Below are 21,965 nucleotides of genomic sequence, written 5' to 3' on the forward strand. Positions count from 1 at the left end.
GTTGGCTGCACACATAGGTCGTCGCTGAAATGTTTTACGGATTCCGTGTTTTTCTAGCTGGTGGAGTCAACCTAAAACGCTGCGGTGTGGTAGGAGAGGCTGCTGTGTGTTCTGGGAGGGTGGCGGGGGGAGGGCTATTTCAGACAACTGCAGGAACTCTGCTTTAAAACTCGTGACATAAAGAAGCAGACACCAGAAAGAGGAGAACACTGGAAAGGTATATTTTTATAGGTGCTCACATCTAAAGAGAAATTTCCCCAAGTTTTCTTAATGTACTGGGACCCCTCTAGAGAATACACACGTCTTTTCTGTTTCCGTAGTAACCCTCGCCCGTGAACTCAGGTGCATATTTTCTACGTGAAACTCCGTCGGCCCCTCTCCCCCGTGTTCTGTTCGAATTCTGTTTCCCATCACCTTTGGGTTTTGGGGAAAGTGAAAGCGAAGTTTCTCAGAGTTGGAGACGTTTCCTGGGAAGGCGGGGCAGCAGTTTAAGTGGGAACTGCGCATTCTGTCTCCGGGCCTCGTCCACCCTGTCCCCCAGTTAGCGGTTCTCGTCTTGTCTCACCCGTGCGGTGCTCTTCCCTGGCAGGAGCAAAGGCCGCCTTTCCAAAGCGTTACCCGTCCCGTTCGGGAGGCTGGCCGCGTCCCCGACAACGCTCCTCGTTAACAAACCCTCCCTGGAGCCAGCGAGGGCCGGGCCCCGCCCCGGCCGGGCCCCGGGCTGCCTGGCCCCTGGGGACACCCGCTGACCCCTGAGCGGGCCGAGCACGTTCCCGGGCAGGCTGTGTGGGAACTGGTCCCTCCCCGTGGCCCCCCAGCAGAAGGGGAGCGCTGGCCTCCCCTGGGGGGAGGGGGCCGGTTCTGCAGGCCCAGGGGGTCCCCGTGGGTCTGGGGTTTCAGACGCGTCCCCACGCTGACGTCCCCACCCTGGGTCGCCGAGGCTCCCCAGGCCCAGGGTTGAGAGGTCACCCTCCCGGGAGCTCTGCTGCTCCGCCCCCTGTCCCCGAGCCTGGGCCTGACCTGCAGCCTTCGCTGCCCTTGGGTGGCGGGAGGCCAGTCCCTTCCTGCACCGCTCGGGGTGGGGGTGGGGGGCCCTGACCGAGGTTTTGCATGCAATCTGACGAACCATCCCTCAGCCTTTCACCGCCTTTCTCCGACGGCACCCGTGGCGCCCAGCAGCCGCCGTCTGGTGCCACGGCAGTCCCACTCCTGCACTCCGCCCCCCGCCCCCCCCAGGACGAGCCTCTCCACCAGCAGCCGCCCCGGGGCACGGCCGGGGGCACTTTCACACGCGCACTGCTGCTGCAGCGAGCCGGGCGCTGTCCGAACACCGCCTCTCCGTCAGCTGTGGGACCCTCGGAGCCGCCCCCGAACCCCATTTTGGTGCAGCACCACAGCCCACCTCAGTGTCCCGTCACCGCACGCTCGGAGTGGGGCTTCCCCTGTCCGTCCCAGTCACTGTCACACGCCCGGTGGCCTCTGACCTCCAGACAGACCCATATCGCAGTCTCACCCAGGGATGGCCCCCTCCCCCTCTCCCCCAGGAGGGTCTTCAGCTTTCCTTTCGTCCCCGGCCGAGTGAGGAGGGAGAGAAGACAGACGTCGATCGTGGAGAAAGGAAGCCTCTCACGTCCTTTCTCTTCTTCTGATAAACTGCGAACTATTTCCAGCGCACGGGAGATATCGAGGAAAATGTCACAAATGCCGTGTACACATCGCCAGGCTTTGTCCAACACCCTTGCTTGGCCACATCTGCTTCAGAGCTTTAAAAAACAAACAGCGTTAGGAGCTCACCCCGGCTGGGCGGGTCAGTGAGTTGGAGTGTTGCCTTCGTGCACCAAAAGGTTGCGGGTTCGATTCCTGGTCAGGGCACATACGTAGGTTTTAGGCTTACTCCCCCCCCCACAGTTGGGGTGCATACGAGAGGCAATTGATCTCTTTCACATCGGTGTGTGTGTGTGTGTGTGTGTGTGTGTGTGTGTCAAATTAGCAAACATTTGCTCAGGTAAAGATTTTTAAAACATTTTTTTAATCATCAGGAGCTCTTACTTTCCTCCCCCTGTATCCTCCCCCTCGGAAGCCGTCGCCACCCTAAACTGTGTCCGTGTACCTGCCCCGCCCCCCCCATCCCTGGCTGCATACGGCGTCACCGCAAACAATGGCACAGCTTGTCGTGTTTTCCACATGTTTGCAGGTCGCGTCCTACCCAACTTGTTGGGGGGCAACATCGTTTCCTGGGACTTGACAGTGTCCATACGGGGAGCTGCCGCTGGCCCGTTTCTGGCCCGGATGGCACGGCCCCCCTTCCTCCGGGCTCCCGGCGAGGGGAGCCTCAAGCCGTGTCCAGTGTCTGTGCACACGCGGCCTCCGTCCACACGCTTGGCCACGTCCGGTGAGGGTCTCCTCCGGCGCTCTCCCTGGGGATCTGTCCCGTGTGTATAAGGTCACCCGAACTACACGCTGTCCCACCGGCGGCGGCTGCCACTTCCATTGCCCCTGCTTTCTCCAGCGTGCGACATTGTAGGGTTTGTGTTTATAACAGGCGGATCGGTGTGAGATCAGATTTTAAAGAGACAGACCTACAGTACGGCCCCAAGTTGAACCCCGCAGCCCTAAGGGATGAGGAAGCACAGTTTCCTTGGGCTCCATGCTCGGGAGAGTGCGCCCTGACGACAAGCGATACTAAACATCTTGTGAGCCTGTCGTATAATTTGATGTTATGTCCTCTTATGAATGTCAGTTTTAAGAGTGGTTTGGATAATAGAAAAAAGGTACATTTTAATCTTATCAACATATATGACGAGTGCTGATAGCAAAGTGATTATCCATTTTTTATTTATTTAAAGGGTACTTTATGTATTTATTTATTTTTTGAGAGAGGGGAAGGGAGGGAGAAAGAGGGGGAGAGAAACATCAGTGTGTGGTTGCCTCTCTGGCGCACCACCCCGCACTGGGGACCCAGCCTGCAACCCAGGCCTGTGCCCGGACTGGGAATCAAACCAGCGATGCCTTGGTTGGCAGGCCGGCGCTCCGTCCACTGAGCCACACCAGCCAGGGCCCAAAATGGTTTTTAAAACGCTGAAAGTTGAATTTAAGCCAAGCAAATGACCCTACAAACCACTGCGATATCTAACGGAGCTTCTCTCAAATCCTTCTGATTTAGGAAATTGAAGACTGGACTCCCCAAAATGCTGGGTTTACGATGAGAAATGTCATAGTTCAGTTTTTGCTCTGTGGGTCCCTGACATTTGGGATATGGACACTGCTGCTCTGTGTGTATTTCTACCACGACCACGTGGGCGGCGGGCAGGCGGAAAGCCAGGAGCTGGCATCGATTTGGTCCCTTGAGAAAAAATTGCAGCCACCAATTACCCACGGCCCAGGACACCCCGTGCAAGCGGAAAGACCTAATGAGGATGAAACTAAAGAACGGAGGCCCTTTTTAAACTCAAGTAAGCGTTTTGATGTTCTCTGTTAGCCATTTTTTTTTAAAGATTTTGTTTTTACATGGAGGGGAAAGGAGGGAGAAGGAGAAAGAGAAACATCGATGTGAGAGAGAAACAGATCGGCTGCCTCTGGTTCAAGTCCTGCCGGGGGACCAAACCCACAACCCAGGCCCCCGACCTAACCGGGAATTGAACTGGTGACCTCGTGCTTTGCGGAATGACGTCACAACTAAGTCATGCCAGTCAGGGCTCTTTTAGCCATTTTTAGGGGAAAATAGGCCATACGTGTAACATTTGGAAGGGGAAGAGAATGTTTTGTTTTCCATATCAATTCATTTTTTAAAATTATGAAATGTTTTATATTCTACCTACGAAAAAATGAAACAGGTAGGTATGCATTTAACCACCTTAATTTAAGGTTTTTTTCCTTTAACAAAGATTTTTATTGTAGGAAAACATACATAACACGGAGGTGAGCATTTTCACCATTTTTAAATGCACCATTAAGCGGAATAAAGGCGCTCACAGCGTCGCGCTGTCCCCGGACCCACCCACCTTCAGAACTCCCACCCCACACATCAACAGCACCTCCCCGCGCCCCCAGCCCCCGCTTCCTGGGAAGCAGCTTCTACTCCGCGTCCGGGACCCTGGCTGCTCCGGGCGCTCACACAAGCAGAGTCACGCCCTGGCCACGCCTCCGCGACCGGCCTCCTTCCCTTAGCAGGCTGTCTTCGCGATGCAGGAGCGTAATCCGTGTGCCAGTGGATAGGCACAACCGATACGGCTTACCTATGTTTTTTTAAGAACTTTTTGTTTTACTGTTGTTCAAGTAGAGTTTTGTGCCTTATCCCCCCACTCCTCCCCATCCCCCCAACCCTCTCCCCCTCCCTCCCCTGTTCCCACCCCCCTTGTTATTGTCCACGTGTCCTTTATACTTGTTCCTGCAAACCCTTCACCCTCTTCCCCCATTGTCCCCTCCCCTCTCCCCTCTGGTCACCGTCAGCCTGCTCTCAATTGCTGTGTCTCTGGTTATATTTTGCTTGTTTCTTTGTTTTGTTGATTAGGTTCCTGTTGAAGGTGAGATCATATGGTATTTGTTTTTTACCACCTGTCTTATTTCACTCAGCATAATGCTCTCCAGCTCCATCCATGCTGTTGAAAAGGGTAGGAGCGCCTTCTTTCTTTCTGCTGCATAGAATTCCATTGTGTAAATGTACCATAGTTTTTTGATCCACTCATTTACTGATGGGCATCTAGGTTGCTTCCAGCACTTGGCTATTGTAAATTGTGCTGCTATGAACATCGGGGTGCATAGGTTCTTTTGGATTGGTGTTTCAGGGTTCTTAGGGTATAATCCTAGCAGTGGAATTGCTGGGTCAAAAGGCAGTTCCATTTATAGTTTTCTGAGGAAGTTCCATAGTGTTTTCCACAGGGGCTGCACCAGTCTGCAGTCCCACCAACAGTGCACTAGGGTCCCCTTTTCTCCACAACCTCGCCAGTACTTGTTTGTTGCTTTGTTCATGATGGCCATTCTCAATGGTGTGTGGTGGTATCTCATTGTGTAAACAGTTTTTAAATAGTTCATTATATGTCTCAGTTTTGTTTTTCACACAAATAAATTTGAATAGATACAGTTAAAAACATCACCCTTTAGTGAAGTGATGGCCATCAGCCAATACTTATGTGACACTCTCATTACCTTTTCTTGTAGGTAAGGATGTTCAGTTTATGGACCCAGAACTTCTTCAAGGCTTTACAAAGTATGGATTTAATACCATAATCAGTGAAAGCTTGGGCAGAGTGAGACCTCTGCCAGATACCAGGAATGAAATGTATGTTGCTCCTCTTTATTTTTGTATTGAGATATAATTGACCTATAACATTCTATTAGTTTCAGGTGTACAACATAATGAATGGATAGTAGTAGTATATATTGTAAAATAACCACCACAATAAATCTAGTTAACATCGGTCACCATACATAGTTACAAAAAATGTTTTTTCCTTGTGATGAGAACTTTTAAAATCTACTCCCCTGGTAACTTTCAAAATATGAATCCAGTGGTATTAACTACAGGGCCGGGCTGCGCATCACCCCCCAGGACTTAGTTACTTTGTATCCTGGACTTAGTTACTTTGTATCCGGGACTTAGTTACTTTGTATCCGGGACTTAGTTACTTTGTATCCGGAAGGCTGTGCCCTGCAGACCTCCCCTCTGTACTCACTCCATCCGCCCCCGCCTCTGGCAACCACTACTCTGTTCTCTGTTTCTATGAGCTTGTTTTTTGTTTTGTTTTGTTTTGTTTTTTTTGGTTTTTTTGCAGGGGGGTGGGGGAGGATGGGGGGTGGTGGTGGTGGTTTCTGCTTTTGTCTTTTAGATTCTACATGTGAGATGGATATGGGTTTGTCCTTTTCTGTTTGACTTGTTTTACTAAGTATAATGCCCTCCGTGTCCATTCATGTTGTTGCAAATGGCAATATTTTCTTCTTTTTATGGTTCCATTTTTTAAATGGAAAATAATATATATTTTATACACACACACATCACTTTTTTACCCATTTATCCATGAAATGGACTCTCAGGATGTTTCCATGTCTCGGCTGTTGTAAATAACCCCGCAGTGAACATGAGGGCGCAGACGTCTTTTTGAGTTAGTGATTTCGTTTTCTTCAGAATAATACCTGGAAGTGGGGTTGCTGGATCATCAGGTAGTTCCGTGTTTAATTTTCTGAGGGAACTTCATACTCTTTTCCACAGTGGCTGCACCGATTTACACTCGCTCCTGCCCACGGAGCACGGGGTGGGGGGCTCTTTCCTCCACGCCCTCGCCAGCACCTGTCATCCCCCGTCTTGTGGAGAACGGCCGCTCTAACAGGGGCGAGGGGCCGTCTCACTGCCGTGTTGGCTTGCACGTCTCCCTGACGATTTGTGACGCTGAGCACCTTTTCACGTGCCTGTGGGCCATCTGTGTGTCTTCTCGGGGGGAAAAAAATGTCCATTCAGATCTTCTGCCCATTTTTTAAATGGTATTGGGATGTTTGGTCTGTTTGTTTGCTATTGAGTTGTATGAGTTTTTCTGTTGTTGTTTTTTTAATCCTCACTGGAGGGTATGCTTTATTGATTTCAGAGAGATAGGAGGTGGGGAAGAAAGAGAGAGGGAGAGAGAGAGCACAGACGTGAGAGAGGAACATCGCTCGGTTGCCTCCCACACGCGTCCTGACTGGAGACGGGCCGGCAGCCGTTTGGTGCGTGGACGAGGCTTCACCCAACGCCCCCGCCCGCCCGGGGCGAGCGGCGTTAGTTCTGTGTACATTTTAGATATTAATGCCTGGTCAGGCATAGGATTTGCAAACGTTTTCTCCCATTCATGAGGTTGCCTTTTCATTTTGTTAGTGGCTCTCTTTTCCGTGCAGGAGCTTTTTCGTTGGATGCAGCCCTCCTTATTTCTTCTTGCTCCCGTTGCCTTGGTTGGGGCGTCAGAGCCTCAAACGCCATCGCCGAGACCGATGTTGGTGAGCTCGCTGCCCGTGTTTCCTTCTGAGGAGCCTCACGGCTTCAGGTCTTACGTTCACATCTTCCATCTCCGTTGAGTGAATCTGTGTGTATGGGGTCGGTTAGGGGTCCATGTCCTTCTTTTGCACGTGGCTGCCCAGTGTTCCCAAGACCACTGATTGGTGGGCTGTCTTCACCCCATTGTATACACGTCTCCTTTGGCATAAGTTAACTGTTTGGCATTAATTAATTGGCGGTTATTTCTGGGCTCCCTATTCTCTTTCCTTGAGCCACATGTCTGAGTTTTAGGCCAGTGCCGTACTGTTTTAGTTGCGATAGCTTTGTAGTATAGTTGGAGGCCAGGGCACTGAGATCCCCAAGCACGCATCATTTTCTCCCTCTCCCGTGTGCCTGCAGGTGCCATCAAAAACATTACCCAGCCCAGCTACCCACCGCCAGCGTCGTCATTTGCTTCCACAATGAAGAATTTAATGCCTTGTTTCGGACAGTCACCAGCGTCGTGCATTTCACCCCGCACCAGCTCCTTGAAGAGATTATTCTGGTGGATGACATGAGCAAATTCGGTAAGACGGAAGACTAATAATCTCCCTAGTCTACGCTGGAGGCAGCGCTCTCTCCGATGGCCTGTGAGCTACTTTAAAACACAAAACGCCGTCCTGGGTGCCACCGAGGCAGGCCCTGAGCCCGAGGCTACGGCTGCACTGGTGGCGGGGATGTAAGATCTGGCCCCTGCCCTGCCGGCGTTGGCAGGCGGGGCGGTTAGTGCTTCCTCCAGGTAAAGGTGCAGGGGCACCCACCTGGTCTTCAGAGGTCTTCGGTGACATGCAGGAAGAAGTGACATCAGAGCTCAGGTCTGAAGGGTGGATTGGTGCGAGTCAGCTAGACAGAGAGGCGCAGAGGAAAGGGGACTGTAAAGGCCCGGAGGCGAGAGACAACCTGGTCGGCTCAGAGCAGTTGTGTATGAGAGGTACTTGTGTGAGCAGAGAGTTGAAGGGAGGGGTGGACAGAGAAGCAGAGATATACAAAGGCAACCGCTCGTGAAGGGGATTGGTGGAATTTTACCTGGAGAAAGCGGGGAGCTCTGACACGCTTCACGCAGGGAAAAGGCAGGACCTGGGTGCCTTCCAGGAGAGAACTCTCACTGGGCCAGCTACAGGGGCGTGCTTCCTGCTGCTTGCTCACGAGTGTAAAGTCTCGTGCTGCTACACGGTCTGATGAACCGCACTTAGCACCTGAAATTCGTTGTCTGTTCTACCAGTTGAATGCAAAGGGGAAGCCAGCCCGGAGGACCCGGATGCGTGGAAAGAGTTTCGGAGTCTGCAGGTCCCTGGGGGGGGGGGGCGTTTCCCATGGAAACGACACCCCAGCCTTGCATAGGCCTCCTACCTGAGAGCACACCCCATCACTGTGGACCTGACCCTGTGGGCTGGGAAAGAGAGAGAGACAGAGTAGGGAGAAGAACAGGAAGGGGCGGGAACTCCGGGCGTCAGCTCGGAGGTGGAATAGAACTGAAGCGAATGTCACCCACATTTAGGAATGTCACCTGTCAGCCAGGCCCCGCCACGCACGACATTTATTTCTACGGGAGACGCTCTTTATTCCTAGTCTTGTGTGTGGGAGGGGATGCGGAGAGATGGTCCGATTCCTCATCTGGTCAGTAGGAGGCGGCGGCGGCTCTGAGCAGGTTGGCCCATGCTGGGTCACAGGTCCCCAGAAAAGCCGCGAGCAGGGGCAGGGTGGGCCGTCCTGCGAGACTGGAGCCCTGCTTTCTCGCCGGGAAGGACAGGGTGCGCTGGGGGGCTCCAGCCCTGGGGGGACCACGGGGCCCCGCCCCCAGCCTTTCACAGCCACGCCTGAGTGCAGAGACCTACCATGTTTTGCTGTGTGTAAGGCACAGATTTTTTTTGCCCAGATTTTTGAGGAAAAATTAGGGATGCCCCCTACATGGGCTGTGTGCTGACTGTTGTATTCCTTCCTCCCGCTGCGACATGGCGAGGGATACGGCGGTGGGGGGTGGGGGGGGTCCCCTCCCACCGACGAGGGAACTGACGCTCACGTGGTCTGATGACTTGCCTGAGAGTTACCGCCAAGTGTGCGGCCCCTCCAAAAGCCAGAGCGCCCCAAAATGCCCAAACCCGTGTCTTTTCTCTTCGACTTCTATGAACAATTTATTAACATTGCGGTACTTCACGAGAAACAGAAAGCCGTGTACGGCTGATTTCAGGGCTGGAACACTTCCTTCTCTTCCTCGAGTAGGGTAACGTTTTCTTTCAAAGCGAGTGTCTCTGTGGGTGAGCGTGGCTTCTAGGGGGTCAGTCGAAACCGTGCTCAGCTGTTTCCATGCGTGCAGCTACCATTTTACACGTGGCCAAATCTCGGATTCTTTACCCCCCCGCAGACGATTTGAAAGAAAAGCTGGACTACCACCTGGAGAAGTTTCGGGGGAAGGTCAAACTCGTGAGAACCGAGAGGCGAGAGGGGCTGATCCGCGCAAGGATGGCGGGAGCGGCCCGGGCCTCAGGTAGGGGCCTCCCCTGGGCGGCCCAGCCGGGGTCCGCCCCTCGGGGACCTGTCCGCCCGGCAGAGCTGTCCTCACAGGGACCCTCCCTGTCTCCCCTCGCCACAAACACGGACCGGAAACGTATTTCAGCCCCACGAGCGGCAGAGTCGCTTTGACCCCGAAAGCACTCTGCTTTACAATGTTAATGTTAGTTCGAGGGGAAGGTCCTCACGTCGGCCGCCCCGTAGCAGGGTGCAGAGTGAGTGTCCCCCAGACACAGTCTGAGACGCAGCTGCGCATGCATGGGACCGGCTGCGGTGTTCTCGGGACCCAGGCCCGTGGAGCAGTGAGGACAGGGAGACTTCTGGGGGCCAGTGGAGCCGGGGGCAGCTGCCTGCAGCACGGGGGACTCTGGAGCCAGGGTGGGCACCCGCTGCAGGGCTCCAGGGCCCAGGGGACATGAGCGGAGGAAGGAGAGTTCCTGGAGAAATGTCCGTGAAGGGTTAAGGGGTGAGGGAGACAAGTGGACCCGGAGCAGCTTGTGGTCCGAGGACGCCTGGGCAGGGGGAGAGGGAAGGACGGCAGGGGGTTGGGGTGGAACTAGCTTCGGAGAGGCCCAGCTGGGTGCGGGGGTGGGGTGGGGGGGCAGAGGGCCCATCAGAGGCGCCGGCTCCAGCCCTCCCTCCCTGCCTGCTTCCCCAGCCCCCACCCGCACACACTGTGCTTAGTCACCTCGGGGGGGTCCCCCCCGGGGAGCGCGAGGCCGTGCTGCAAACACTGCTCTGGACCCAAACCTTTGGGAACTGTCGGATGGGCTCCCCACAGTGCGTGTGCTCCAGAGCCGCTCACTCCCGGGGCTGCCATCAGAGAATGGGGTCAGGGGACGGGCAGCGATGAGCACAGCCCTGCCCCTGGGAGGGGCATCGCCCTGGACGAGGCAGCCCCCTCCTCCTCCAGGGCCAGCTCCTGGGGAGGGACGCAGCTGCAGCTGGGAGCCCTCAGCAGTCAACAGTTCGAGGCGGGGTGGTGGGGGGGGGGAGGGGGTTCGGGGGCGGGTGCCCAGGGGTCTGAGCATCCCAGCTACCCACCTCCCTGGAGTCCCAAAGGGCCGGAGGTTTCTGGGCCGCAGGCTGGCCCTCAGCCCGCTGAGCCACACCAGCCAGCGCCGGGTCGGAGGTTTTTGGCAGAACATTAAACTAGAACCAAAGGTCATGGGTTTTGTCCAGGGTGTTCCCTCAGACCACATTGCAGCCTGGGACTCCTCAGTGAGCCGAAGGCCGAATACGAGCAACATCTGATTCTCTTTTTCTGAGTTGGCTGAATCGACAGCCACACTCTCTGATGGAACAGCACAGACCATACGTGGTCGTCGCCCGAAACACAGTGCAAGGCCCAGCACGGTGCGTGTGTGTTTTCAGACCTCTGGTTCCATGCATTAGTGTGAGTGTGTGTACACACACACACACACACACACACACAGAACTCCAAGGACCTTTAAACGTGCAGGGTGGGGTGAAAGTAGGTTCACAGTTGTTCACGTATGAAGACCAATACATCAATGACTCGGTAATAATACAGGAATAAACTGTTTCACGTACTCATGACTGCCAACCCACTTTGCTCCACTCCATGTGGAATCGCACTAGCTTCATCGTCCTGAGACCTACTCTTTTGATTTAACTTTAATGTTTTGGAACTTTCCCCATGACAGTACTGAAGACATGAGTTTTAATCATAGTATGGTCTCCCTTATGGGTTCTATGAGTAGATAGTCATAATTCACTCAGCTATTTTGGGGGGGGGGTAAAAACTTTTTTTAAAGGGTTAATCTATCCTGCTTCAAGAGAGAGGGGAAGGGACAGAGAGAGAGAAACACTGATGTGAGAAAGAAACATCAATCGGTGGCCTCGCGCACACGCCCCGACCGGGGATCGAACCAGCACCCTTTCGGTTACAGGGCAATGCTCCAACCAGCTGAGCCACACCAGCCAGGGGCGGCTGATTTTCAACTGGTGGTTTTTATTTTTACCGTCGCTCACTAAAAAATAAGAAATGCGGCACCAGCGGTTCTCGTACCTGTATCTCCGTGCCAATGCACGTGTATGGGATAAACTGCTGAAAGGAGAAATCTCAGCCAAGGGAGGATTCTTACTCCCAGCGATGACAGGCACTGACGGGTTGTCCTCACAAAGACCGCAGCCGCGAGCAGCCCCGTCACCGGCCGCAAGAGGGCCCCCTCCCCGGAGCCTGGCCGGCACCGGGCGTTTCCACACACGCATTCCTCGGGTTGGCCAACCTTTCCCATCTTCTCTAAGCAGAAGAGGCCCTTATTAAAGCTTCCACTCAAGAGCGAAAACAGGGAGGCATCTTTGCATCCCGAAGTAAACCACGGAGGAGGTGTCCTCCCGGCCAACGCTTGCTAAGCTGAGCTGATGGGTCAGAGCCAACCTGAGGTGTCTTTTCACCGCAGCCTCGCAGTCCTACCCACTTCTTCAGAGTCCCCCCCCACCCCCATGCCACCCTCCGACCGCAGGTGTCCCTCTGGGCATCGCTAGCACGGGAGGGCCCGCCCTTCTGGTACAAAACCAGGCCTGTGTTTCTTGTCTCTGGCCCCGGCAGGACCCAAAGCACCTTGGGAGCCGAACCCGTAGCCAGCGCTCGCCCGAGCGGTGGTGCTCGACTTGGACTTGGGTGGTCCGGGTTCCGCCCACAAGCCCTGACGCCGGCCGCCTCTTGCCCCCCCAGGAGACGTGCTGGTGTTCCTGGACAGCCACTGCGAGGTGAACAGGATGTGGCTGCAGCCCCTGCTGGCCGCCGTGGCCCAGCACCGCAGGACGGTGGTGTGTCCTGTCATAGACGTCATCGACCCCATGACCTTGGAATACCAGCCCTCCCCCGTCGTGAGAGGAGCTTTCGACTGGCACCTGCGGTTTAAATGGGATAACGTTCTCTCTTATGAGACGGAGGGACCCGAGGGGCCCATCAGACCCGTCCGGTGAGATTTCTTCAGGGCGTGGGGCAATACGGCGGAATAGGCGCATTGGGTACCCGGGGCAAATAAAAAAGAAGCGTTCAGAGGTTATTTCTTCACTGTCTCGGGCTTAATGCTATGTTGCTGTTTCTCTCGTCTCTGACAGTTCACTTGCCTCGAACAGGCTGTGAGAGCGGAACTGAGCTGGTTTTGAGTTTCCTCCACTGAACACGCCATGTCACCCCGTTCCCAGCACCCCTCCCTCTCTGGCGGGTGCCCTCTGACCTCAGAGGTCTGCAGAGCGTGGCCTGTGCTCGGGGGCGAGGGGCACGTGCTGGCCCTCGAACAGAATGGGGGCGCGGGGGTGGGGCCGGCAGACCTCTCCCCAAATCCGTTTCTAAAATAGTCACGCAAGGGCTTCTGTCCGTACCTTCCTAGGCCGAGGCGGACTTGATTCCCCTCGGTTGTTGGTCTCGGGAACTGTCTGGCTGAGTGTGGGCGCAGTCTGGGCGCTGTGAGTGTCAACGGCGTTGCCGAGGCTGCTTCTGAGCAGACTTCTGCCAGGCCCCTCTCCACACTCGCTGGTGACTTCGGACACCAAGGCCGCCTCTGTCCCTTCACAGCCAACCTCTTCGTCCCACTAACCACAGGAGTGCAATCTCCTCACACTGTCTGTAGCCAACACCTGCATCAGCTCTTGTCACGGATATTCCAGAGAGTGGGAGACACAGAGAGAGAGAGAGAGGGAGAGAGAGAGAGAGGGAGAGAGAGAGGGAGAGAGAGAGAGAGAGGGAGAGAGAGGGAGACATCGACTGGTTGCCTCCCGTACGTGCCCTGACGGGACTCGAACCACAGCCTTTCGGCTTACGGGGTGTGGCTCCAGCCAACTGAGCCACGCGGGCCAGGGCTAACTCATCTCTCAGACTCACTCGAACCAGACTTTGCCCGCCCCCTCCAAATGGAAACTTGTGAATGGCCTTCACGTCGGGACACCCAGTGTTCCCGTCTCAGTCCTCGTCTTCCCCGGTCTGTCCGCTGGGCCGCCCCTCCCTTCCCTCTGACGCGCACCCTCCCGTGGCCACCCCCCCGGGCCACCATGGTGCCCGGGGCGTCCTCCCGCCCCTGTCCTCCTCCCCGTCTTCTCCCCGGGCTCTTACCGTTGGGTGCTGTGTCCCAGTCCTGTGCCCCCTTCTCCCTGTCCCCTTCTCCCAGAGTGACCCGCCCCCCCCCCATACCGACGACCCCCATCCTCACGTCCCCAGCCCCGACCGCTCTCGGACCGCCAGACGTGTCCTCCACCTGTTCCCCGGCATCTGCACTCACACGCCGAGTCACGTGTCTCAGACAGGCCCCGAACGGACCGGCCCCACCAACCCAGCCCCACGCGGCGCGTCCCCCGTCTCAGCACAGGGCAGCCCCGGCCGCCAGGCACCGGGCCCGGAGCCCTGGCTGGAGCCGGCCCCGACTCCCTCTTCCTCCCAGCGCCCGCATCCCACTGTGACCCGCGGGCTCCGTCTTCAGAACAGATCGGGACTTCCACCCCGTCTCTCTGCCATCGTTGCTGTGCCCTCGCCCCAGACTCCACGGTCTTTCTCGGGGGGCCCCTGCCGTCACCTCCCCCTGGTGTCCCGCCTCCCGCCCCCGCCTGCAGACCCCCTGACTGACCTCACACTCGTGACGGACGCCTCGCGGGGAACATGGACATGTGGAAGAATGAATGGGCATGGGATTCGTTTTAAATCATTGAGTTTGGTATTTATGGGTCCTGTTATGGGTGGACCCCACCAAGATGCCTGGGCCATAATAGTTTTCCCAGATGTAAACATTACAATTCACTTAACGCTCTCAGAAAGGGGTTTATCTCTAAACCCCACTGCCCAGGTCAGTTGCCATCCCCACGGGAAACTCGCGGTCTCAGGGGAACTTTCCCTCTGACCGAAACAACACTTAGACTAGGTGTGTTGCTTATATATCTTGGTGACTGCTAGATAATGTTACTGCCTACTTTTAGGTAGCGGTGGTTTCAACTTAGCAACTTTATGTACTTAAATGTACATTGAGATAATTTTGGAATTAGCAAAAGTGGTTGTTTTCTAGTTCTAACTATGTTATCATTAACATTCAGTATAAATTGGGCAAACATCCATAATGACTGAGTCTGTACAATCAATTTAATGTTGATGTGTCTTTTTAGGTCCCCTGCAATGGCTGGAGGGATTTTCGCTATAAATCGGCACTATTTTAACGAGATTGGACAGTACGACAAGGACATGGACCTCTGGGGCGGAGAAAATTTGGAACTTTCACTAAGGGTAACTCAGATTTTATTTATTTTTTAAATAGTTACCTTTGCACATACCACGTGAAATCGAACCTTCAGTCCTGTAATCTGCTGTGGCAATCATGCCCTTTGTCCCCATGAGTATCTGGTACCCTTCTGGTGTCCCGTGAAATGTACGATTTACGAGACCCCTTGCAAAAATTGAGAAGATTTCATAAAAATGTCAGAATGTCCGACCACAGGTGATTTTGAAATGTGCGGCACACCAAACCCAGAGACTACTCTAATCTGGGGTGGAATCTCTTTGATTCGGCTGGTGGTCTTGGGGGCTATCGTAGGGTGGACATAACACAGCGTTAGGAGGCAGGGGACCGAGGCGCCACTGAATACATGAGCCACCTTAGGTCTTAGCTGCCGCATCTGTGAGACGAGAGGACTCAGGGGAGGATGTCTGAGCCCTCCCCCGACTCTTAAATCCTGGGGTCCTTGCTACCACGAAGCCTTGAGAACCCTATGGTAAGTGGGAGGAGCCAGACACAAAAGCCACTTACTGATGAAACAGGGATCCACTTTCGTATGAAATGGCCAGAATAAGCAGGTCCCCACACACGGAAAGTGGATCCCCGCTGCCAGGGGCTGGAGGAAGTGGAGTAGCAGCTCGTGGGTGCCGGGTTTCGTTGCTGGGGGTGAAAATGTCCTGGAATTAAAGGCACGATCTCGAGGAAGTACTGAAACTCACCAAAATCGATGCTTTAAAAGGGTGATTTCTTATGCTCTGTGAATTGTATCTCAGTTATTAAAAACAGGTGCAGCTTTTAAAAAATCCTGTGATATCAGATCGTAGAACGAGTCCCAGCTCTACCCCTGCATGATGATCCTTGGCAAGGCATTAATTTTTTTAGTCTTGGTTTCCTCGCCTGTTAAGTAGGAATAAATATAAATGCCATCTTCAGAAATTTGTGAAGACTTCATGAGATAATTCAAGCAGAGAATAAAGTACAAAGTAGATATTCTGGGGGGGGAGAGAGAGAGACTCCAAAAAAATATAAGGTACTAATCAAATGTTTATCGTAGGTATTTGTTTTTGACTAAATTCTAATAGATTATCATAATGAACTGTGCATAAAAATCTAGGCTGTGAACTCATCATTATTACTCTTAACATTTGTTTTCTCACTTTCCTGCCTTGTTTGTCTCTGCCCAATCAGGAAAGCTGGTGTGGAGAACACAGCTTAACTGATGAATTTATAGGAGCTGATTAATAAGAGACAGCCATTACTATTCTAGTTTAAATTTTGCCACCTGTTCCTTTCACTCTGTGAAATCATCTGCAGAAGTTATAGTTTGAATTTCATGTTATCTTAGCATGTGTTAAATTGTTTCCTATATTTCTCTTCAATGTTTTTCTGTGTTTTTTTTTTTTGCTTTGGATTTTACTTCCCTCTTGTTTTGGCTGGTTACTTTGTTCGCTGTTTATACACTCTTTTAAATATAGATTTGTTTCCTAAACCTTCAGATGCTTTATTTCTAATACACGGACACCTAGAGCAGTTGTATTTCCCTCCCAAGCCCCTACGTAGCCGCATCCTGTGAGTCTGTCGTCCTCAGTGTTTCTTCATCTCCATGCATGTCTTCCCTTCCCATCGGCCTCTGGTTCGTAACACCCGCACCTTTGCCGCTTTTCCTGGCTTGGCTGGTCATTCCTTACTTCGTGACCTCCCTCTGAGAAAACGGTGTACGGAATTCCCCCTCTCGGGACCCGATCGCTCCATTAGCACATTCTTCTGCCTCGGACGAAAATCAGTCCTGTGGACGATGCAGGCATATTTGAAAAGCACGTGTATTTTTTTTTCTTTCTGGCTCTGTATTCCCTCCAGATAGAGAATAACTGACAGCTAAGTTATTATTCAGATGTAGTAATTGTCTTTGCTTTAATATTTTCAGCCACTCCATTCCTCATGGCCCCTTCCTATCTTTGAGTATCCTTGAGTCTCTCTTTTTGTAAACAAATGTAAATTAATAAATAACTAAAGCGCTCCCGTGACCCTGGCCGTGGTCTGTAACCAAGAGACCGAACCTTGTCTTTCCCAAGAAAAGACCGTCCACGCCTGTGTACACTTCATGTCTCGCTTCCTCTCCGTCCCAGTAAACCAGGGTTCCGAGGGCCTTTGGGATCCTGTGACATTGTTCTGGGAGCTGTCACCAGTTGTGTTTTGGTTTTTAAGATTTTATTTATTTATTTTTAGAGAGAGGGAAGGGAAGGAGAAGGAGAGGGAAACATCAATATGAGGTTGAAAAGCTCATATTGATGAGCTTTGAGTGCCCCCTACTGGGGACCTGGCCTGCAACCCAGGCATGTCCCCTGACTGGGAATCGAACCGGCGACCCTTTGGTTCACAGGCTGGCTCTCAATCCACTGAGCCACAGCAGCCAGGGCAGGGAGCTGTCACCAGTTTAATATTGATGTCCCTAATGGATGGCTTTTGGCCTTCCATATACTTGAAGTTATTGTAGCATTTGATGGTACAGAGCGTCTTTTCCAGAAGTTTTCTGGGATTTTAGGACAACATTTCTGGTTGCTCTTCTACTACTTGCTGGCGCTCAGTTCCCTTCACGGGACTTTCTTCTGTGCGTCTCTTAAATGTGGGTGTTCCTGAGGTGGCTCTTGTCAGCTCCGTCTCCTCGCCCTGCGGGCTCTCTGGGGCTCAGGGCTGACATCCGCTGCCGTGCACCTCTGAAGCCATGCCGGGGGTCAACAGAGTGTAATGTTTTCTTATATTGTTGGAGGATGTCTTAAGCCGAATTTATCGTGCCACTCTTCACACACAGTCGGTATCAGAACGGGTCACGTATGACAGAGGCAGAATTGCTTACTGGTCCTGGGCATGGGGCCAGATTTCCTGAGTTGGAGTCCTGTGCCTGGCCACTCTCAGCCTCGTGTCACTGGGCAAGCTGCTCAGCCAATCTAGGCATTGGTGTCTCCATCCGTAAAATGGGGATAATCACAGCACCTACATTATGGGGTTGCTGTGAGGATTGAATGAAATAAGGGACTTAATTCATGTTAGCTATTGCTATGTCTGTAAAAAAAAAAAATCCAGCAGCTGGCCCTGGCCAGGTGGCTTGGTAGGTTGGAGCATCGCCCCATATGCCAAGAGGTTGCAGGTTTGATCCCTAGTCAGGGCACGTGCAGGAGGCAACTGTCTCTCTCTTGCATCGATGTCTCTCTCTCTCTCTCTCTCAAATCAACAAGTACTTCCTTGGGCGAGGATTAAAAAAAATCCAGCCGGTGCCCGTTACTGGCCAACACGCGCGAGCGAGCCTTCTCTTTGTCTCGCGTCCAGATCTGGATGTGCGGGGGCCAGCTCTTCGTGCTGCCCTGCTCACGAGTGGGCCACATCGTCAAGCACAATACCGAGAACCTCACCGAGGTTTCCCGAGCCCTGACGCGGAACAACCTCAGGCTGGTGCACGTCTGGCTGGACGAGTACAAGGTAACGGACGCGGGTCCGGTGCGGAAAGATGAGTGCGGGGGGGCCGTGGGGCTTGACCCGAGGAAGCCGTCCACGGCCTTTCCGGTTATCAGGTTTCATTCTTTTCTCCACGTTCCCGATATAAGCCACGCCCTTCCCACCGTCCCTCCCCTCCTCGGGCCCTGATCTCAGTGAGTGCATCCTGCGCTGCAACACCTGCACCGTACTTTTTCTTTTCGTGTCTAGGAAAACTCAAGACACTTAGAGATCAGTCAGTCAATGCAAGAAGCCTTTTATTCGTTTGCCTGGGTCTACGGGCCCTCTGAAGCAAATCCCTCTCCCCGTGCCCATCCCCACAGGCAGCTCGTAGATTCTCTGCCTCCACTACTGAGCCCCCGACAACGGCGGGGCTGCTGCTGACCTGGGAGCCCTCTGCCCCGGGCTGAGCCCCTGCCAGGCCCTGAAAGGGCACGCACGCGGAGAACTTGGAGTGTGGCTCCGCTCCCGTTCGAAAGCCGTCAGTCCGGAATCCACGCACAACCCACATGGACAGAAACCCCCAAAAGTTCTCCTTTCAGATACACGGGTGGAAATATGTGAGGATCCCTCTGCGATATTGTATGCCCTGGCCTTGATCTAATATTTCTTTATTATGTTAAATTATAAAAGTAGTAATATATATAGATATATATATTTTTTAGCAAGCAGGGCAATGTGAATTAAAACCTCAGGGAGGTATTTCTAGAAAGACAGCCACCTATATTCAGACACACACACACACCAATCTGATGAGACCAAGTGTTGGCAGCAACAGGAATTCTCAGACACTCGTGGCGGGGTCTAATTATTACAAACTCACTTCGGAAGGCGGCGGGGAAGCATGGAATCAAAGGTACTGACTGTCCCGTGACCCAGCAGTCCCATTCGAAAGAAATGCATGCGTTTGTGTGCTGGGACACAGCGAGGATGTTCACAAACGGCACTGTGTGTTACCCCAAAGGAGTGCGGCCCAAACACGCATCCAGGGTGGAGCGGATAAATGTGACGCATTTAGTTGCTCCGACGACAGAAATTAACCAACTCCAGACACACACAGGACAGCGCAGGTAAGTCTTACACACATCACGGTGAACCAAAGCAGGCAAACACGATGAAATGCACCGTATTTTTCTGTAAGTTAAAAATGGGCAAGATGAAACTACATAATCCATGCACGCATATTTAGATATCAAAGCTAGGAAGAGAAGCAAAGAAATGAATCCATCATCAGGAGCATCTGAAAGGAGGAGAATGAACTACGACCCGGAAGGGGAAGACCAGGGCCTTGCAGGGTCCTGGAAATGTTCCATTTCTTGGCCTAGTCAGCATTGCCAAGGCTGATTTTTCAATAATCCATGAAGTTGCCCATTTATATTTTACGTACCTTTTGCATGTTGACTGTATTTCCTGATTTAAAAAAAAATCAGCTCTAAAAAGATGAAACATGCTCGCTTTTCAAGTCCTGCAGCAGTGAAGAGGGTGAAGTAGAACGTAAGCTTCCTAAGCCCGGAAGCCATCCCGAATCACTGCTTCGGGGTTCTCGTTAGCACACTGTGGACTCTGGCCACAGGCTTAAACGGTGACTCGGACACAACTAGGACTGAGTTTGCTGAATGTCCCAGAAGACCCAGGGACAAAAAGCTCCGTCTCCCTGAGAAGGAGGCCCCGTCTGGCGTGACCCATGGGTTGGATGCGGCCGCACAGGGGGAAACTCAGTGAGTGACACCGAGCAGGAGAAGGCTCACCCAGGGAAATGCTGCCTAAGGCTTCTCCGCTCGCACTCCAAAACGACGACACCCCTCCCCCACCCCGAGGCCCACCCCCTGCACCCACCACAGCGGGGAACTAGGAGTGACTAGGGAAGATGGTGAGGACCTACAGTGGCCAGGGATCCCCGGGGAGGACCCTACCTGGCACGCTCATAATGCGCTGATTTAGAAAAGCAAGCTCGTCTCCCTCCGCAGTGTTCCTCCGCCGCACGCTGGGCCCTGGGAATACGCGGAGGAACACACACGGGGCCTCGGGGGACTCCCAACACTGCTGGCCACGTGGGGGGGGGGCGGAGCAAGGGCGTTAGACGCACATCCTTGGGGCTTCCTGCACTCAGAGCGCACGGAACACCGAGCAGGTGGGGGCAATAAGAGTGGCCGACCCCGGCGTGGCACCACGTGCTGGGCTGCATCTCCCAAAAGCTCTGCGCGGATGGAAGTGTTCGGTCCTCCCAACAACCTCACGAGGGCAGGGGCCACGGTCACCTAGCTGATAAAATCAGCAGAGCCAGCCCTGGGACCCGGGCTGTCGTCCTCCAGAGCCGCGGTGCCCTTGGCCCCCACACCATCCCCCGTCCCAGAAACTGTGCAACTGTGCAAGTGTGTTGGCTGGGATGGGGGAGGGGAGGGGAGGGGGGAGGTGGGAGAAGGGAACACGCCCCACCTCTGCCGTGGGCCACCCACCACAGCACATGCTGCACGTCCGTGTGGGGTGAGTGTGTCCCAGCTTCTACGTGTGTCCCTAGACAGAGGAAGTCAGAAGGTCTTTGTTCTAAGTTCAGAGGGTGAAAATATATACACCGCCATGTTGGATGTCTAACGAAACTCTTTCTGTCTCTTTAAGGAGCAGTATCTTTTAAAAAGGCCTGGTCTGAAATCCGTTCCCTATGGAAACATCAGCGAGCGTGTGGCATTAAGGAAACGATTGGGTTGCAAGTCATTTCAGTGGTATTTGGACACCGTCTTCCCAGAGCTGGAGGCATCTAAGGGCAACCGATGAAAGCACGTGGTTTCATCAGCAAAGGGTTACAAAGCCCCCCGGAGCCCCCAGCATGGAGGACAGAGAAGAGTACAAGTTTGGAACGTCAGGCCATGACAGGAAATGCACCAGGAAATACAACCAGAGGGGTCCACACCAGACCCGCCTTCCTTTCCTCCTTTAATGCTAGCACTTAATATGTTCTCGCTCCTCGGCCACTGAATTTCTGGGATGGCAAGACCTGGAACCTTAGAAATGTACGCTGCCATGCAGCCAGGATGCTGTCATATAGTGATCTCCGATTGCTTGCTGCACTCATACTCGGTCCTGGGGGGCCATAGGGTCGGGACGGGCCCACTCTTGGAGGCTTCGCCAACTCTAGTCCTACCCCAGGCACGTGACCTGGCCCAGTGGTCTCTCTGAAGGACAGTCACAGAGAGCCTTGGTTGGGTGGGCCCACTTCCGTTCGATCTCGTCGAACTCCTTTCTTGCTGCCAATGTGGATTCTGGCATTGACGCCTCACTGAGCTGGGTTCCTCAGTGCCTGCTGTCCACTCCACTGGCCTGGGGGTCCCGGACCAGCTCCCTTGTGTTCCTGCCTGCCCTTCTGTCACTTGGGGACACCCCTTTTTCTCTTTCTAAAAAAAAGATTTTATTTTTAGAGAGCAGGGAAAGGGAAGAAAGAGTGGGAGAGAAATAACGTGTGGTTGCATCTTGTGTACCCCCTACTGGTGACCTGGCCCACAACCCAGGCATGTATGTGCACTGACTGGGAATTGAACCAGCGACCCTTGGGTTCGCAGGCCTGCACTCAATCCACTGGGCCACACCAGCCAGGGAGACACTCCTTCTTCCTTGCTTCTGATTTTGCCTTGTTCATGCCTGTCCCCTCCTATGGTTCTGGCGTACAGCTCTCCTGACACTTCTCGGATTGCGTGCCCTGAGGACAAGCTATGTTCTGACTCAAGAACTGTTTAGCTGGGATCAGGGAA

The 21,965-nt window shown here is 53.5% G+C and overlaps 1 protein-coding gene across 1 annotated transcript; it reads left to right on the forward strand.

Annotated features, from left to right (window-relative positions):
* The first annotated feature begins 3,202 nt into the window (after positions 1 to 3,202).
* Positions 3,203 to 20,994, forward strand: GALNTL5 (polypeptide N-acetylgalactosaminyltransferase like 5). Its single transcript, XM_045837844.1, has 8 exons — positions 3,203 to 3,452; positions 5,158 to 5,278; positions 7,358 to 7,524; positions 9,360 to 9,482; positions 12,207 to 12,456; positions 14,627 to 14,744; positions 18,058 to 18,207; positions 20,839 to 20,994. Exons 1-8 carry the CDS (start codon positions 3,203 to 3,205, stop codon positions 20,992 to 20,994), a joined length of 1,335 nt encoding a protein of 444 aa, XP_045693800.1.
* The last annotated feature ends 971 nt before the right edge of the window (positions 20,995 to 21,965 follow it).

The sequence above is a fragment of the Phyllostomus hastatus genome, unplaced genomic scaffold, assembly GCF_019186645.2.
Source record: "Phyllostomus hastatus isolate PE091 unplaced genomic scaffold, TTU_PhHast_1.1 phas_contig_244, whole genome shotgun sequence".
Classification (NCBI taxonomy): domain Eukaryota; kingdom Metazoa; phylum Chordata; class Mammalia; order Chiroptera; family Phyllostomidae; genus Phyllostomus; species Phyllostomus hastatus.

Bases quoted from the DNA above. Each gene is read 5' to 3' on its own strand.
- GALNTL5 (XM_045837844.1), top strand. From the start codon at position 3,203: ATGAGAAATGTCATAGTTCAGTTTTTGCTCTGTGGGTCCCTGACATTT. The intron at 9,483-12,206 runs GTAGGGGCCTCC...TTGCCCCCCCAG, and splicing joins GGGAGCGGCCCGGGCCTCAG to GAGACGTGCTGGTGTTCCTG. The intron at 14,745-18,057 runs GTAACTCAGATT...TCTCGCGTCCAG, and splicing joins ATTTGGAACTTTCACTAAGG to ATCTGGATGTGCGGGGGCCA.